The 20,251-nt window shown below is 36.3% G+C and overlaps 1 protein-coding gene across 4 annotated transcripts in view; it reads right to left on the bottom strand.

Moving 5' to 3' along the window:
* DCC (DCC netrin 1 receptor) overlaps positions 1 to 20,251 on the bottom strand; it is a 1,143,392-nt gene that overhangs the window by 425,433 nt on the left and 697,708 nt on the right. For all 4 annotated transcript variants that reach the window (XM_043558863.1, XM_043558864.1, XM_043558865.1 and 1 more), the window contains exons 6-7: positions 16,882 to 17,036; positions 14,175 to 14,295 (exon numbers count right to left, since the gene is read on the bottom strand). In XM_043558863.1, coding sequence (XP_043414798.1) covers positions 14,175 to 14,295; positions 16,882 to 17,036 — 276 coding nt within the window. The remainder of the gene's footprint in view (positions 1 to 14,174; positions 14,296 to 16,881; positions 17,037 to 20,251) is intronic.

Here is a 20,251-nt window from a genome sequence, read left to right as displayed (position 1 = left end):
ATGATTATCTTATGTTCATGCATAACCCTTTAACTCATTCTTCCAACGTGGCAGCAGGATGAGTCCCTTCTTCAAAGCTGGGTAAAATACATTCAGCAAGGAGGAGTCATCTCATCAGTGGGAGAATGATTCACTTATATTCTATCAAAGAATTTAGGATACATAATAAGGCCCCGTCAACGCTCCCTTAAGCTTTTCATTACCATCAGCAATGCCAATAACTTATAGGATTTCAGGTCAGCATCAAATGCTCCTTTTCAATTCAAATGCAAACTGCTAACCATTTCCTCTTCCATATTATTCTTTGAATTTCTCTTTCTCTCTAGGAGCAGAGTGGCCACTCAGTTCACACCACAACTATTTCCCTCTGGAGATATTACAAAATATCTGCATTTATTTTTTTTCTTCTGCTCCAGTCTTTCGAATCTACATGACAGAATATTGTTTTCCAGTCAGACTATTAACTGTGTCTATTTCAATTATATTGCTTTGAGATTTTAATATTTACCTTTTTTGCTTCATCTTCTAATCTATAATAGTTTGTGCTACTCAGCATTATCAATTAACTAGTAATCAGTAATTGAGTGTCTGCCCTTTACCAGGTGCTTGAAATGCAGAGATGATCAAGACAGGGGCTCTCATGGAACTCAGAATCTAGACTCTTTCTGTCAAAAAACACTTAGGTCACTCTTTGTGATGTTCCACCTTTAGAAGTAATGGCTTTGCCATTTATTCAGTTAAATTAAGAATCTAGGAATCATCCCAGGTTCTTAAACATTCTTTATATATTAGTAGATCATCTCTACGTATTGAAGATCTAATATATCTGCTTACTCTTTCTGTATTGTTGTGGTAGGTGACCTTGTTCTGTCTTGCCCAGCTTCTTACTGATATACTTTCCCTATTAGTTTTGCTATTTCCAGTCTGTTTCCACCACTGCCAATGTAGCGATCATCCTCACTACTTCCAGAGTTCTCTTTTGAAAACACCAATAGCATCCTTTACATTCTAGCCATCAATATCCCACATAGCCTAGACAAAAAGCCCAATTTTCTTCGCATATTCAAAAAAGATACTCTGTGATCCATCCTGCATATCTCTCCAGTTTCACTAAGCTACACATACTTCACTGAAAATATACTTCTGCTTCTATGCTATTTCTCTAGGCTTTAGGTGTAACATTTCTTCTATCAGCCGTTTCTTTGCCCTTCTTGACAGCTTGGCAAAATCGTATTTCTACTTCAAAGTCCATCTCAGCTCAGATGTCACATCCTCAGCAATGAGTTTCTCTGATTCCCATAGAAAGAGTTGCTTAAGCTCTCCATTGTGTTACCCCTACATCGTGTATTTACATACTCTAGGGACTCATGGTAATGATTTGTTCTGTTTCCAACTTCTCTATTAGACTAGAAGCTTGAACACTTTTACTTAGCATCTGCATTCAGAATAGGAATAACTTCTAGGATAACATTTTATGTGCAAGAAATTACATACTTGGTATGAGGTTTTATTGCTGTTGTTATTGTTCTTGATATAAAAAGCAAAAGGTATTTACCACTTCACTCAGTTGAATTTCCCCGAGGGTCATGTTATCCTTTCTAGGCAAGTGTGTTAAAGACCTAAAATGTCTGATCAGAATTGGGCTCAAAGGCTCATGTTAAATAATGAGAAGTAAGGCTCGTGTACAAAAAGAAAGCAGGTGGTCTGTATGTCAGAAATCAGACATGGCATTCATGAGATCCAAAGGCTTATGTATGGACGACCAATTCTGTTATCTCTTGCTTCCTTCTATTTATGAAAACAAGAAGACAAGGCAAGAGTAAAATATAAAATAAGCTACATGGTATTTTCATTTCTTTCTTCTTCCAAGTAACTGCTATGCCGTTAGGAAAAGATCAGTTAGAGAATCGTTCTTCTCCATTCAAAATAGTCTATTCTGCTTTTGTACATTTTCATGTACATAAACTTAGTTGACATCTTTCAGAACTAAAGAATATTTTACCTGATTATCAGGTAGCTCTTCATTTAAATAGAAACTAGAACTGAAAAGTATCAGGAAATATGGGAAGATGGCTTTTCTACTTGATTTTTCTTAGTTTGCAATAGATGCCTCACTTTGAGGATGGATTGTTTTTTTATTTCAAGTGAATTTTCTTACATTCTACAATATATCACACTCAGACATAATCCAAATAAAAGAAATATGTTTTGTCAATATTGTCAGGGAAAGTTAAGGTTATCTAGGGATCTTGGTGGATATTTGTCAATACAAAATAACAAAGACGGCTATACATAGCGCATCCTAGTCATTTAGGGTTATTAACTAATTTTTTGGTTTTCAATGGAACTACATTATAGGTTAAAGACCTATGAGGAGATATTTATGTGAAAGCAAACTGTTCCCCTCCCTCCTTTAAAGATAAAAAAAAAACTATTTTGGAACCTGGAACTTCTCTCTTAAAGCGGGGAACAAAATAAAACAAGTGAAGGCACTTTTCTAAACAACAGAAACCTTGTCAGTCTGCATGACAAGTGATACCACTATCCTCCTCAAATAGGGTTTAGACAAAAACATAGTAGATGAAGCACTAGCTGTATTAGAATTTAAGGAATTTGTCTTAATATACAAAGAATGAAGCTCTCTTTAAAGGATATCTACCATCCCTAATGCTCCTTTCAGTTTTGTAAGCCTTTGGTATTCTGAGTATTTGGTAAATGTTAAATAATCAATATACCGTTATAGGTCATGCTGCACTAATTACATTTAACAATTAAGATTAGTCATGCTAAATTTTGATTTTTGGTTAAACTACAGATTCCTGGGTAACAGGAGTTACGTAATATTTACCTTTAAGACTCAAGACACATTCTACAACTGGCCCACCCTTAGCAATGACTTTTAGCACACTGGGAATTTGGGCAGATATCATTTGTGTGGCAGAATCTCAGGAATTTTAATTAATTTCAAGCTCCTCTCCTTTATTAGTAATTCACAAACTAGTCTGACTAAACTCAAATAAATATTAATAATCCTCCATTTCCCTGTCCAGGCTCCATGTGGTAGACTGAGTGTTGGGGGGGAAAGTCACATTATGGCAAAGTGGCTGAGACAGCAGGTGTGAAAGTCAAACTGTGCTAGCTGAGTGGCCTTGACAAATTAGCTACCTTCCTTGAGCAGGATGTTTCTCACCCACAAAGTAAAAGGAAAAGAACTGTATCTCCTTCATAGGATTCTTGAGAAGAATCAATTAGTATGGTATTATAAAGCCCTGACTCAACATGGTGCCCACTAATAAAGATTTAATAGTGTTTTTCAAATCCAGCTCCACCCCTTTAGAGCTGTTCAAATTACCATGCTATCTGACCTCTCTGAAGCATAATCTTCTAGTCTGTGGAATGAGAAGAGTAATATATTCGGGACCAGATTGTCATAGAAGACAATGGAATGATGCTTATGAAGTGCTTAGCACACAAAACCTGACACAAGTAGGTTTTTGAAAACGCCATTCTCTTCTGTATTTCCCTTTTTCTTCTGTATTTATATAAATCTTACTCTAAGCAGGGCTGACCAGAGCCCTATTGGCATATTCTTCTCCATAATTAAAATGGTATTTATTTTCTTATGTTTCTAAGTTTCTCATTAAATTTAAAATAACAAAATACAAAAGCCTTGTCTACTAGGGACCTTTTTGGTGTTCTGAGAGGCAGAGAATACTCCAAGTAGTTTATTTGGGGGCTGAAGTCACAGACAAAATCACACTCACATTTCTAAAACTCTTGGCATACTTTAGTATATATTGCTTGTTGTTTGATGCTTTCTTTGCACCCATGTATTTTGATTTCTAAAATAAAAATAATATTATAGTTTTCTGAAATTATAAATATAGATATGGAGATGATTTAGATTTAAACTTATTTTAAAGGTTCATACCCATATTGTATAAAAATAATTATATTCTACTTTTTTTATACTTTATTACGCCATTTCTATATTACATAAATTTATTCCACTATACAGTAATATTCCACTTATCACTGTAGCATATCCTGGAAGAATGGCAGAGGTTAGTGTTACTCTTAGAGCCCTAAGGAATGATAATTCAATCTGATCCCTACAAAAACCAGAGCAAACCTAGAGAATGACAGTAGACAGCTACGTAAGTAGTGGTTCCTATTCTATCTGCTATGCCACATCCTATACCTCTGTGTGAGCAGATTAACACAACCTCTAGTACAATATATTTAGCCATAGTGATGTGTTCTTTTACAATCAGAACATTTTTTTCTCATTTACTAGGAATAAAAAGTCATCATTCATTTTCAGTCATGTCCCAGGGCTATGTTAACTCTCCCATGTTCTGTCATAAAATAGTCCAGTGGGACCTGGACCATGCAGATGTTTTGTAGCATATTTCATTTGTCAATTGCATTAATACAATCATGTTAATCAGACAAGTTGAGTGTGAAATGGCAAACATATGGAGGGTTTTGGTAAAACACACATCCTTCAGCGGTGGCAGACAAATCCTATAAAGGTACAGTGGCCCATAATAACATCAGTGAAGTTTTTAGGGGCACATGGTTTGGAACGTGGCAAGACAAGTCCTATAAATAGGGACAGATTATTGTATTTCATACCTCTAAGTACTGAGGAAGAAGCAAAGAAACACTAAGAAAATACTAAGAAAGAAGTGCCTATAATTGCTCATCATAAATTGGGTTTTCAGAAATGCATCAAGTCAAAAGGTCAGCTGGCACCATCATCAACTTGTAGCAAGATTAAAGATTAAACAACTGATATCAGGCACAAACATGACCAGAGGGCATAAGAGCAGCTAACCCCAACAACCATATTTCCACTGTTATATATGTATTTTCCCCTCAACTCACACTTATGGCCAAGTGACTGAGGAGGAAAAAGACCAAGCTTTGTCAGTTTGGTATGTGGATATGTAGGTGTACTCAAAATAGATGACTATTATACCACAGCCTCAGTCAGATATAACCCTGAAAGAAGGCAGTGAGAGAACATTCCCCGGAAGGCAGAATGTTGAGTACACCAGGCCATTTACCTTATGTGAAAAGAAAAATGGAGCAAAGTAAGAATATACATATGGACTATGAGCAAAGTCAGATGGTTTGGCTGATTGACTATAGTTCTGGAGAGAGAGTGAAAGTTCAGTGTCAAGGAGGTTTGGAAAAGAGGGATGTGGGTGGGCCTATGAGAGTGAACACCAGGTGCAAAGATTCTTGAATCTAAACACCAGATTGTATCTTCCAAAAAAGTGGCACTAAACAATCAAATAGATGGAACAGTTCAGCCAGGTGGCATCAGCCAGGCTCTGGTGGTGGCACAAAAACATGTGAATGAAGAGGCTATAGTGGTCATGATGGAGTCTACACATTGCCCAATAGCATGGGCTCAAACTCAACAAAGCTGCTACTGCTTACCAGCAACTACTGCTACTGCCATATATGTAATATACAAGCAAACAAGACAAATGCTGAGCACTCAATAAAACACCATTCTTCGATGAAACCAACTAGCCTATTGGTGACATATTGTTGATATTGAACTCCTGCTCTGGAAGGGGCAGAAATTCATCTTGACTGGAGTATACACATGTTCTTCCTTTCCTGTTCTCATTCTCAGGGCTTCAGCCTGCAGCACTATCTGAGAGCTCACCTAGTATCTTAGCCATCAACATGGGATTCTACATATCACTGCGAAAGATCAAAGAACTCATTTAATAGCAAAAGAGGTGTGGGATGAACATATGACCATAGAATCTCCTGATCCTCTCAAATACCAACTACTGAAAAGCTGCTTGACTTATGACAAAAGTACAGCCTTTTGGAGGAGCAATTGAGGAAAGAAATGAGAGATGATATTCTAAGATGGGGTACCTTCCTCTAGGGTGCAGTGTATTCTCTAAACCGATGACCAGTATATGTTTCCATGTCCTCAACAGTAGAGTACATGGACACAAGAGATTGAAGAAGGTATGATCCTGCTTACTTACCATTACTCCCAGTCACCCAGTTGGAATATGTGTGTTTCTTATTCCTGCAATTCTAGACTCTATGGATTTAACAGTCCTAATCCCAGAGCAGACATCATTGAACTTGAGGGATCATTGCTGCCTGGTCCTTTCAGGCTTCGTATGCCAAAATGCCAGTATGCAAGGCAAGAATTATTACCCAGATCATCAGGAGGAGGAGGGAAACAGGGAAGAATTATTGGCACTCAGGTGATCTACTGGAGGTGTCTCTTGGTAGTCTTTCCCCCAACTTTGATGGTAAGTGGACTAGTACAGTTTCTATGACCTGTGAAGGGATAGGAGTTTGAGTCTTCCCACATGATGAGCCACGTGGACCAGCAGAGATGACAGCTGGGGGTGAGAGGAATACCTAATGGGTAGGAGGAGAGAAACAATGAATACCAGTTGTAGCCCTGAGACCAGTTGCAGTTGCACCGGAGGGGGATTTAATTCACACCTCTAAACTTCCTGTTTTCTCCAGGGAAAGAGAGCAACTCATATTCTGAAATAGTTATTTCCAAAATTTTATTACATGAAGGAAATAGATCTGAGTGGCGCAAGGGGAGGACTGCAGTAGATAGAGTGGTACACCATCCAGCTCTCTCAGGACTGCAACACTCATTCCTCCTGCTGGAGGGAGTGGTAGTGCCTGATGGCTCCCTACTGAAGCCATCTCAGGTGATAGCCTTTAGCTAAAGAGAACACCACTCAAGGGCACACCCATTTCTGGGGATAGAAATGAGAGGAGGACAGCCTGAGGTTTCCCAGTTTCAAAGCTTCCACAGGGATCATTTGAAGTCTTTGTTCTGACTGTATTGTAATTGTAATGCATTCCTTCAACCTGTGTATATGAATGCCATTTCATTATAGTTCTATCAATATTGATATTATCACCTAATAATTAAAAATTATACCTATATAATTTTAACTATTCACTTCTATATACCTCCTACTAACTATCACATTGGTAAGTTAACATTTTCTAATAATAATATATAAGAAAGTATATATATAAGAAAGAAAAACTATACATATTTGCATGTGTGTGTATACATACTCCTGTTATCAAGGGGTGATTTACCTGTAAAATACAGAAGTATAACAAGCATATGATCATTTGAATTCCCCATAAAAATCAAGATTCTTATCTACTTCCTCCCTATAGAGGTAAGAAAAAAAAGATCTAGAATACCACTTTTTGGTGTGTTTAACACAAATGTATGATATGATCAATATTTATGAATCTATCAAGTCTTCCATATTGTATGCATTTATAGTTATCACTGGTATCAGGATACTTCACATTACTGTAGGACTCATTTCTAATTTCAAAGTCTGCCATACAGCCATATCCTCCTGATTAGCACTGAGCTAGCTTCCTACTTGAAGCACATGCTGAACCAAGGACAAGGTGAATGACAAGCCTTTATTTGCTGAGAAACCTCTGCCAACATAAAACTGGAATGAGAAGTCATTAAACTGATACTGCAAACCTTGCAGCAAACCTTTCCACTAGCAGTCATTTTGAAACAAGCCTTTCCCCTTAACCTTGTCCACCGCGCTAAAAACTTAAACTCAAATGGATGTTGTTGTTGAAATATTTGTTTATTAATTCTTTTCTTGGAGGAAGAAAAACATGCCAGAAGAAAGCTGTCATTGTACCCACCCTATTAAATGCCTGCTATTTTTCTTGAGAACAAACAAACTAGCAGAAGACTAACATTTGGGTAACATTTGGGTAGCAATTTAGAGCCTACAAACCTCTTTTACATACCTTTATTGTAATAAATTTTTGAGATGATTATCTACTGCATTTTATAGTTGAGAAGATAAAGACTCCGAAAGGTTAGGCAACACTGTCTGTGATTCTGTCCATACATATATTCTATATTCCATCAGGTTTTAAATCTCTATAGGTAAACTAGAAAAGGATGTGGGGGTGAAATGTAGACATATCTCATCTACATATGAATGCTATATGATAAAAGATTAAATGATTGCTTTTTGCCAAACGTAGGCCATCACTAAACCCCTCAGGAAAGTATTAGTTTGAGTGTCAACGCTCTAAGGAAAGGGTACTTTGAGGTAGAAAATAAAACAGCATGGACAACCATCCTCTTATTTTGTCTCTACCTTGGCAAACAAAAATAACATTTCAGCAGATTGAACACATTCATGGCCATATACGCTGACACTGGAAGCTACCTTGAAAATTCTGGTTCTGTATCCTATTAGCTACAGTTAATTACCAAGGTTTATAAGGGAAAATTCTCGTGGAAAACTTATGAGCTTATAATATCACAACATTGGTAATATGTTTCAAAAACGTTAAGTTAACTTTTATTTGTTCAGACTCAATGATGGAAAACTAAAGAGAATGTTTTAATGAGCATCTCACTTTGTAGGAGGAAACTGTCTAATGACTTAGTTTCTAGCTTGGATCCACAAACATGTTAGTCTAGTACATGGAATTGGCCCATCTAAATTATCTACAGAATTCCAGGAACAATTTGATCCCACACTAAATAAAACTGAGCATGTAAGTCATGGTAACCCTTGTCATATAAGAGACAAAAAATTAATTTAATTGACCACCAGTGACTAATACGAGACTGAGAAGTACTTCCTATTAGCTTTGATTACATCATTTTACATAGTTGCTTAAGTGCTATTACACTCACAAATTCTAACAGATTTTGAAGTGTTAAGACTAATTGTCCAATTTTTCATTGCTTCATATAATAGTACTGAATTTACTATGAAAGAGTCAATATTTAGTAAGAAACACTATAATTAGTTGCAGTTAATATACAATTATATGGATGAGCATCCTGATATTCCTCTTGTCTGTTTGGATTTCAAGGTATTCTTTTCACATCAATAGGGAATAAGTCACAAAAACAGATCCAAACAAAACAAAACAAAATAAAACAAAGCTTCTGATTTTATGCCTTAGTGATTATGACCAGACTTAAGTACTTCTGCTAATTTTATGCTATATGATACACTGCCTTAATAAATTTTTGAAAATTCAATGTTATTTGTATCAGTAGACTTTTCCAAGAAAGGACAGGGAATTGATAAAAGCACACATTTTCCTAAATGCTGAACCAATATATTTTGCCTCCTACAGGGAGGGAATTCTATTTTGTTACCAGTGTTGGCAGAAAAAAAAAAAAAACAAAATAAACAAAACCAGCACTAGAAAACATTCAATATTAACATGGGACACATAGTCCATATTACTTTCTCTATGGAAGACATGATATGGTGCCTTTCCTAAACAAACCTATACTTAGGGAATGTTTATAATGACATGCATTCATTTTGGCCATGTAGCATTTTTTTTTTTTGTGCACATTAGAATATGAAGAATATATTACTTCTTCCCATGGCAACTTCATTCTATCTTTACCCATTTCTGCCATTAAATTAAAAATATTCCAGACTGCATATGGCCCAATCATCACTGCATTTATTCCCTGGCCCTCAACTCTCCTGGACAACAGTTATGCATTTTCAATGTCCTTCACTGCAGACCACTGCCAGGAAAATGAATGCCAACCAGCAGCTGGAAGAAGTATAAGCAGCTTAGAGATAATGGATACCTTATATCTATCTTATCTTTCCAGCCTTGTTCTCTATCCCGCATCCCCTCAGCAAAAGAAAATTGCTAACTTTCCCACCCAGCTATCAAATAGTTTTTATTAATTTAATTACTACCTGCCCACACTCCAATTTACTGGATAACTTGAGGGTAAGTAATTCATCAACATCAGCTTTGCCAACTGGATCCTAATTTAACTGCTTACAGGTTTGCAAATCTGGCTACTGAAACCTTGTTCTTGTGACACCTAACACATTGATTCTTGATACTTTCTGGCTGGTGTGTTCACTGACTGGTGGCCTTGGAGCTATAGTTGGCCTCCTCCATTTGGAAAGGCAGCTTCTTAACCAATGTGCCCCGCCCCCCACCACATAAGTAAGCAAATAAATTAAAACAAACAACAATAAAACTTTTCCTTAGCTATTATAAGAGATAAAGAATACAAATAATATAAATCAGCAAAAGTATTTTAATTTCCATTCACCACCACTTACATAATATGGGTAAATCTTTCTGATGCATGTGTAAAATCTTAAGAAAGCAGAACATTTTCTGTGCTTTCATGCATTATGTGAGTGTGCATGTGAGAGAGAGAGGGAGGCAGGGAGGCAGCAGTCTAGCACTGTGTATATGGCATCACAGTATTCCATATATACTGTTATTGATAGGACTTCCTATAGTAAGATGACTTTTTTTTAATGCCTTTGATCCTCTTGACCTGTGTATATATTTCACCTGTTAGAGTACACACATCTCAATATTTCTCCCAAATTTATTTTCTGGAGAGCAAAACAAGTCATTAACTCAGTTTAATTTAGTAGATTATGTTTACTCTATTTCCTAAGTCACTAATTGCTAGAGTGGGAATAGCTAGCTGTATATAAAAGACTATGTGAAAACTTCATTAGGCTTATGTAAATATCCATTAACAATGGACACTGGCTGGAATAGGCCATTGTGTGTGCTTCAGTGAGAAGCAGATTGTTATGGCTGCCAAGAGTAACTCTCAGCCGCAAGCTTGTGGACAGACCAAAGCTGAACAGCTGGCCATATCAGCCCAAATGTGCCTCAAAATATATGGTAGCCATTTATTGTTGAAACTTAAACAGAGAGGGCTATGTTCTTCCCACCGTGGTCAGCCTCATTGCTGAATTTATATTTATAGCTGGCCTCTCCACCATCTGTGCATGTGGACTACACTGCATCTCCAAGGAGTTGGAGAAGCATTATATGAAGACCCGACTGAATAGCTGGGAAAAAGCAGTCCATCATTTATAAGGGTGTGTGTGTGTGTGTGTGTGTGTGTGTGTGTGTATGTACAGCAGTCATAATAGTGTCCTGCCATGCTTTCAGATTTTTATCTTCATTTTCTTTTACTTTCTGTTCTAATCTGTTGCCAAATACATTAAACACTGACCAAGAGTGCAGAATCTACTGACAATACTTTACCATCTACATGCAAGAATGAATTATCCAGATTCACAGAGGCTCGTCCCAGTGAGGAGGGAAATGACTCACCTGCCTAGGGGAGGCTTGCTCTACGTGGTAACTTAGACCTAAACGAATCAGGGCCCGGATGGAATACAAGATGCTGGTAATAAATGGCTACCTGTTGAAATCAGAGCTTTCTGGGATAAGTGAAGCTGGAGGCTTATAACTGGTTTATTGAATGAGCTGAACTGCTAGAATATTAAGAGGAAACAGTTTCATTTTAGTCTGTGGTCCACTTTCATACACACCTTGTCAGATCTATTTCCTATCCCTGATAGCAATTTGGGCCATTCCTCTGGTCCTGGGGTCAGCTTACAATATCTTAAAAGCCTTATCTTCAGGTAATAAAAACAACAAACAATAACCACACACACACACACACACACACACACACACACACACACAGTAAGACAGTAAGATCTAAATCAAAACACCAATCTAATGTTCAATTTAAAGTTTCTTCCCATATCAGAGTAGACCTGAGACCAAAAGTGAGGAAGAGCTAGTGGGACTGTCAGTGGTTTTTACAGTCTCTTAGATCTATTGTTTTCTCCTCCATTTAGATCTATTATTTTTTCCTCCTCTATGTCTCCCCCTGTCTCCAGGGTCAGACATCCAGGAGAGGATGGATTTGCTCTCAAAAGAGGAAGGCATCCACAAGCCTCTTTTTTTGTGAGGCAGCTCTGTGGGTTCTTGAGAGACTGCCACCCTTCCCTTAGGAATGCTCTCACTGGACTCTTTGCATGGTCTAACCAGCTCCCCAGATCAGCTCCCTCTCAGATGGTGTTTCTCTTCTGGTTTGGGTAGCCTCAGCAGGCAGGACCTCTCAGGCATAATCCTTTCAAAATGACTCCAGCCCTGCTATCTTCAAGTGCAACTCACATCTTTGTTCGTTCCCAAGCTGGAAATAGAGCTTCTCCCCACAGTCGCCTTCCCCTTTCTCTTTCCCAGCATCCTTGTGCACAGTTCCAGACAATTTCCAGCTTCTAGCTTGTGTAATTTTCCCATTTCTCACTTTTACAAGCAATTCCTAGTAAAAGATAGACACACACACACACTCGCACACGCACGCACGCACAACCTGTTCAAGAGGTTTTCTTGGTGTCTCCACAACTTGACTTGTGTGGAAGGGAAAGTGCCCTGATTATCTCCAATCCTATGAATTCTAGAACTTCAGAGAATCCTCCATTCCTATGGGCAATTGTAGGGAATGGTCATTGGGTGTGTTTGGTCAGTGTCAACAAGTTTTAGGAGAAACTATTTCACGCCTCTTTTTAGAAATATAGGATTGCTTATCCAGCATTTTCCTCAGCTTTATGGCCATAGCTGAAAATCAAGTTTAACTAGAATTCTCTTATTCTGTGACTTGTGATAGCACCCATTACTAGCATAAATGTGGCCATACTGTCATTACTAATGAGATGGTGCACAGTTCTTAAAGCCTGGCTCACATTACAGACTGATTTTAGATGTTTCTTTTCTCCTACTTATCCCTTACTATTTCAGCATAAGAGAATGTACTTTGTCACACAAATAATGTTATACTAACACTTAAAGCACATTAAATGGAGGGAAAATAAATAGTCCGTCAGTGAAATCGGCAATCTTGAATGAGAGTTAATTGTCCCTTTTAATTCCTAGATAATTCCTTTAGTTGCTTTACTCATCTGGGACTGTTGCTATATGGTTGCTTTTTTGGTTTCAATCAAGAAAGAAAGGGAAAGTCATCATCGAGCATTATTATGAGAGTCCAAGAGCCTTCAGATGATTGGTTAGGGATGCACAAAATATAAGGCCTTCCAAGGCACATTTTAAATGATAGAAGCCAACGAAAGACTTTGTCTCATACATTTGAGTTACTTTCTATTAAACTTACTGCAGGGAAAGAGTGAGACAAGAGTGGTGAGTCATGTCAAGAGGGAGGAAATTGGTCTTGAAGAGTTGAAAGCAACATAATCAACAGGTGGTATGAAAACTTCCATAGAAGATATTAATATTTTAAAGTATTTGGATCTATATAAACAAATTTTCCATTTCTGTTTTTTAAACAAATGAATACTTTCGACTTTCTTTAGTGATAGAACATTTCAGAGCAGCTGACCAGTTTGTTTTTCTTTTTCTTTTCTTTTTTCCTGACAGAATTTTTGTTGTTTGGGGGATAAAAATATGTCTTATCATAGTTATGATAGTTTTGAATGCACCACCATATTAAACTTCCAAAAGACTATAGGACAAAATAAAATTAAAAAAAAAAACTTTACAAATCATAGACAAAAGACATTTCATCAAAATCTATTTATAAAAAAATAGAAAAATGGTCAAGTGATTATTTCTACTATTTCCACTGATTCAAGACCATATATATACACCATATATGGTATATATATATACACACACACATATATATGGCATTTATATATATATATTTATATATATATATTATGTATATATATATACACACACATGGTATTTTTATATATATATATATATCGAGAGAGAGAAATATATATATTATACATATATATATATATCAAGAGTGAGAGAAGAATATATATAAATACACACACACACACACATATATATATATATATATATCTTGAGAGAAGTGTATATATATATACATATATATATATATATACACACACACACAGAGAAGTATTCTATATATAGAATATAGAGATACTATATTCTATATTCTATATATATATACATATATGTGTGTGTGTGTGTATTCTATATTTACCTGAAATATTAGAAGAGAAGCAGGCCACAAGAGGGAATAAGGTAGCAATTTAGTGGTTATTATCTTGACAACCAGAGGCACATACTGTTCATGACTATGTCATTGGATGGAGATACATACCTAGTTTTCTAGAAAGAATATGCCATCAAAACATAAATACACACCTTGATAAACTAAATAATTAAATAATTTCCAAATGACTTTGAGAGATAGGGAAAACAATGTGGATGTTACAAGTGGACCATGCATAATGGCAGCTGCCAGTCCCAGAGCAAAGTTCCCCTCATCTTACCAGGCTTAGGGACAATGAGCTGTGCACTGGTCTGGGCATTTCCAGCCTCATTTTCAGCTACACATTGGTAAAAGCCTTCATCTGACTTTACCACTCCAAGGATTCGTAAGTTGCTTCCTCCCTAGGGAGAAGAAAGAAGCAGGTGAAATATTTTACAAAGCAAAAACAAACAAACAAACAAACAAACAAAAACTCAAAGAGACAAAATGAATATAACATTTTAATAAAACTTCACAGGAGAAGCAACAAGGGAGGCCATGAGAGTTCTCAGCCTCATAGATATGTCTTATGCCACTTGGAAAATGTCACAGATTCCCAATACTCTGTCGAATCTATGCGTATCCATTTAAGCTAGTTCTGCAATAAAAACTATTCTCACAAAAATACACATCATCCTCAATATCTAAATTAGCAGCAAACAGAGAGTTCTTTTATTAAATAGGCAAGAAAAAAGGTTAGCTCAAAAGAAATTTCATTTTTTCCCTTGTTATTGAAGGAAATTTGGGTTCAGCAGCTGCTGGGGAAAAAGAAAAGAAATCAAAACACTGATTTTTGCAGCCTCTAAAAGACAAGAAATCTAGGTGGGATATTTTCTGGAAGTGTTTACCGAGAAAATAAAAGTCCAAAAATCCTTTTAAAATTGTAATTGCTTTGACATGTGCCCTTTTGGGGGATTTGGAGTGGTGGTATGCTAGATATTTTATACCATGTCCTTCTTGTTATATGGCTGAAATGCTTCACCTTCAGAAATCCATAAATTAAACACAGCAATGTTAACTCCTATTTTATATAAATTGAGCCACCATCTTTTTCAAGGATGGATGATAAAATGATCTGGAAATAGCATTTAATTATACTAACTCAGTTTTTCTTCAATATTAGTGTAAGAATTAGTTCAGTAAGTGAGACGTGTTAAATCACTTCCCCTGAAGTCATTAAGAGATAAATATTACCTCATGGGGAATTCTTAATTGTTTTTAGTGTCTTGTAGTCAATTCTCTGCTGATGTAAAATTCTTAGATAAAGCTGACTAACTTCTAATTAACAATTCTCATATAAGTTACTATTTGCGCTAAATGTTACTTTGTGACAGACAATGGCTCTCAGATTTCTGCAGCTATTGGGGAAACATTTTTAAGCACAATTTAATGTGAACAGAGCTCACACTGTACATTTTCTTTTTACCTTAAGAAAAGAAACATTTAAATAGGTTGGCTGTAATGAGTCATTCTGGGAGAAAGATTATTCAAACTGTAGAAAAAAATAAATGTTGCATTTTATCATGTGTCCTTAAGGGGACTCAACAATTTCCTTTATATGCAAGTAGCATATATTCTAGGCAGACACAACACATTTCAAGTTGCCCCATGGCAGGTCATTTTTAATTCAGTGGTAGTAGAAATGGCATTACACTTAAAGGAAATAATGGGTTGGTGTGGCACTGAAAAGTTACATTTTTTCTCTTTCTTACTCCATTCCCAACCAATTAAACAAATGAAACTAAAAGGGGAAAATACTAACTGGTGATAAAAGTAATAAAGATATGCTTTATGGATATATTCCCTAAGAACCCTCGTGGTGTGACAAAATGCATGCATAAAGAATTACGGAAGTTTCTGAAAGTCAACTGATCCAGCAACAAAGAGGTGGATCCACAAATGAGCACCAGTGCAAGGTCAAGTAGAGCACCTGCCTGGATTGGCAGGGCACCTGTGGTCTATTACCCTTCTGCCAGAAGACCTGGCTTACACACTCTTCTTCGACAGGTCATATCTGCATCTCAACCTAAGAGAAGGAGGCCTAAATACTCCTTCTTTAGCTACAAAGTTCTCTGATATTTGGAAAGTGCTTTTCATATTTCTCATATATTCATATCCTTGAATTCAGAACCTCCCAGGCCAACCTACACCTAAAGGAGAGCTTTCATAGAGAATTTTTTACATGAACAAAGAATTCTGCTGGTAACAGCAAAAGCAAAGCTAATAATGATAGGTATTGAGTGCTCACTGTGTACCAGGAAAACAACGTAGTATATATAATACATCATACCTATTATTCCCCAGAGGGGATAGAATGCACTAGAACTTAGAGAAACTATAAGAACTGTTATTCTCAGCTTCAATTCTTTCCAATGTTCAGAAGTTCAATGCCATGTGAACTCTGGATCTCCATGGCTTTGCTACCAAGGCAACTACCACTGTCATTGTTACTGTCACTACATCCTTTTCTACTGCTCTAGTAGGATCAGCTGTCCTATTTGGAATGGTAGCAAAAAAAAAATGCCTGTATTATGGAAGTAAGACTACAATAATCATAAGTTGAAACAAATAATCTTGTTGAAACTTTATTATAAAGGGTAAAAGTCAAAGAAGTAAGATATTCTTGGCTTCATATAGTTTAGGAGTAGGTTCTAAACTCTGTTCTCCTAAGAACCAGCAATGAGAATAGTTGGAAACATAGTCTTGGGTCCTCTTTCCATTGTTTGTTTATTTAAAACCTTGTCTGTAAAACAAGAGGGCTGGGCTGTTTGATCATTCTTTTTCAACTCAAAAATTTTAACTCTAGAAAATCATTTACTTTACTAGAAAAATTTTAACACATCATAAAAATTCCAAACAGGAACACTCTTCCCAGGAAAGAAAAATGACTGAAAAGATAGGAAACAATGAATGGGATTGTAAAGCTAATATGAAAAGAAGATAGTTACCACTATTTGAAAATAATCACTAGGAATGACCACATCTCCATTCTTCATCCAATTCACAGTGGGCACAGGCTTTCCAGAGACGGAACATTCAAACTCAATATCCATGCTTTCATAGGCATACAGGTTGGAAGGGTGATTTAAAAACCATGGCGGAACTGCAAAGACAGAAAACAAAAGTAAGCGGATGAGAATATGAACCAGCATGCTAAGGTCTTTGCCCAGTAAGATGCACTGAACAGGAATGGAGAATATTTGTAATTCAAATAATTCCCTGAAACCCTTAGTTTGTTATACAGAAACCACTGTAGAATGCATCTTCCCTCTTCCAAACACAGTTAAACAGTTGTAGTTAGTGGTGTTTTGCTGCAGGAAAGAATAACAACAACAACAAAAAAATGCTTTTGGAGAAAATATTATATAGGTAGTAAACATTCTGAATACCTAAGTATTTGTATCCAATTGACTTACATAAAGGATAGTGAACAGTGCATAAAGCTATGGAAACTTAACCTGATAAAGTAAATAAAGGGAAGCTGATAAATCTGAGAAAACCCAGACCGTGAGAGAAGAAAGCCTGGTGTCTGTAATTCTAGAATTTCACTGGGATTTAGTTAATGTGATGGACTCATTCCCTGTTGAAACTGGCTGTGATGATAGGCACAAAGAAATGACTATCACCTTTACTGTGGACACATTCCTATTGTCTTAGCAATTATCTATTGTGGCACATAACTGCACTGCATTATTATTTTCCCAGCATGATATGTGATATACTAATTTAATTTAATGTCTTAATTGCCATAATACTAGTTACTCTATGATGGAAATTTGTCATTGAAAGAAAATTACAAATAAAATATAGCACACCTTTGCTAATGAATCTCTCAGGCTTGGTCCATCAAAACCCTGCCTAAGAGAGGTAAATTTTAAAAAGAAATGTTCATTCTCTTCCATTGGGAGTCTTAAAGTGATGTTAGATTTGAATATTCATATTGCCTTGAGACTCAGGTTAAATTCACAGTGAAATAGCAGCCTTGATCCTGTTTTCACATAAGACATGGACATGCATTTTTAGTAGCCATTTTTAAAGTTAGATTGCATTTCTGTCATTGCTGTTGCTATGCTCAGTGAGTAAGGAGTGCCTAATTTTTGCTCATTTAACAGTATATTTTGCTCTCTCTGACTGCCATCAGCTCTTTCAAACCACCACTGACTTCACAGTCAACTTGCAAACATTGATGATGGTTCTGGAAAAATGGGAGAGCCAGTGGAAAGTGTCCCAGGTTCAAGTCCTAGTTTTTCTACTGAAGATCTTGGAAATCTCAGTCTCTCCCTCCTTTTCTCTCTCTCTCCCTTTCTCTCTCTCTCTTCCTCCTCCTCCCTCTCTCTACCTTATTTGCCTGATTTTTAACTAAATATTTGGACCTCTAGTACTACACAACTTTAAAATTCTTTAATCTTTCACATGGGCAAATTGACTTGTATGACTCAGCTGGGATGCATTAATATTCACAGACTAAACATATGGAAAAAATGTGTCAGATAGCTTTTCTAAAAAGAACATATCCCCATTATATACAGAGCTGAAATTACTTATTTATAATTGATAATATTAGTAAGAGACTGTTTTTATCCCTTAACCAAACTCATTGACAATGAACCAAAAGGCATCAGAAACATTTATTGAATGACTCTCTAAGCAAATATGTCAGCTGTCTGTTGGATTCTGTTCTCAATTTTATTATAGATTTTGATCAACTATTTATTTACTTGCAAATAGCCAATATTTATTGTAGGCTGACCGTTTATAATTTATTAGGCTAAGAACTTTATATTTATTATATTCACCACACCTAAGGCTTTGTGATTCCTGTTTTACAAAGATGCTGAGGTACAAGGAGTTGAACTAACTTTCTCCAAATCATGCTACTTGTAGACCACGGAGCCAGACAGGCTGACTCCCCTGCCTACATTATGAACTACTTTGTAATAATTGTCTCTTTTGCCACTTGAAAATGCAGGTGGAAGAATAACTCATTAACATTCTTGAAGCCTCAAAGATAATAAAGATAAATAATTAGAGCTATTAAAAATATATATAATACCATGTTGTCTATTCCTCTTCCCCCGTTAAGACCTTCTAACCTGGGGCCATGAAAACTTCTTGAATCCTCCCATTCTTAGTGTTCACTTTCATCAGAATTCCTGATATCACTTAGGCCTATTTCAGAGTTTTCAAACTGTGAGTGACATCCATTCGTGGAATGGCAAATTCATTTTTGGAGTTGAGACTAAAATTTAAATATATATGCATGTAAAAATATGTACATATATATAAACATATACAGATATACACATATATATCCAGTTACACTTCATTTTATTGTACTTCATTTAATTGAGCTCTATTGTGCTTCCCTGACCCCAGATTTTTTACAAATTGAAGGTTTTGTGGCCACCCAGCATTGAGGAAGCCTATTGGCACCAGTTTTCCAACAACATCTACTCCCTTCCTGTCTTTGTGTCACGTTTTGGTAATTCTTGCAATATTTCAAATGTTTTCATTATTATTATGTTTGTTAATACAAACTGGCCATCTATGATCAGTGATCTCTGATGTTACTACTGTAATTATTTTGGGGTACCATGAACCACATGCATGTAAGACGGTGAAATTAATGAATAGATGTTGTATGCGTTCTGACTGTTCCACAGACCAGCCACCCCCCTATATTTCTCCTTCCTCTTGGGCTTTTCTATTCCCTAAGACATAGAAGTATTGAAATTAGGTCAGTTAATAATCCTATAATGGCCTGTGAGTGTTCATGTGAAAGGAAGAGTCACACATGTCTCTTCCCTTAAATCAACAGCTAGAAGTGATTAAGCTTAATGAAGAAGGCATGCTGAAAGATGAGACAGCCTAAAAGCTAGGTCTCTTGTGTCAAATATTCAACTTGTGGATGCAAATCAAAAGTTCTCAACGGAAATTAAAAGCTTTACTTCAGTGAACACACATGATAAGAAAGTGATAAAGTCTTATCACTGATAAAAAGTTTTAGAGATCTGGATAGAAGATCAAACCAGCCACAGCATTCCCTTAAACCAAAGGCTAATATAGAGAAAGGCCCTAACTCTCTTCAGTTCTGTGAAGGCTGAGAGAGGTGATGAAGCTACAGAAGAAAACTTTGAAGCTAGCAGAGGTTGTTTCATGAGGTTTAAGGAAAGAAGCCATCTCCACAACATAAAGGTGCAAGGTGAAACAGCAAGTGGTGATGTAGAAGCTACAGCAAGTTATCCAGAATATCTAGCTAAAATCATTAATGAAGGTATCTACATTAAACAACAGATTTTCAATGTAGACAAAATGGCT

This window comes from Prionailurus bengalensis, chromosome D3, assembly GCF_016509475.1.
Source record: "Prionailurus bengalensis isolate Pbe53 chromosome D3, Fcat_Pben_1.1_paternal_pri, whole genome shotgun sequence".
Taxonomy (NCBI): domain Eukaryota; kingdom Metazoa; phylum Chordata; class Mammalia; order Carnivora; family Felidae; genus Prionailurus; species Prionailurus bengalensis.
The sequence above is the reverse complement of the archived record's forward strand: the minus strand, read 5'-3'. Positions and strand labels throughout refer to the sequence as shown.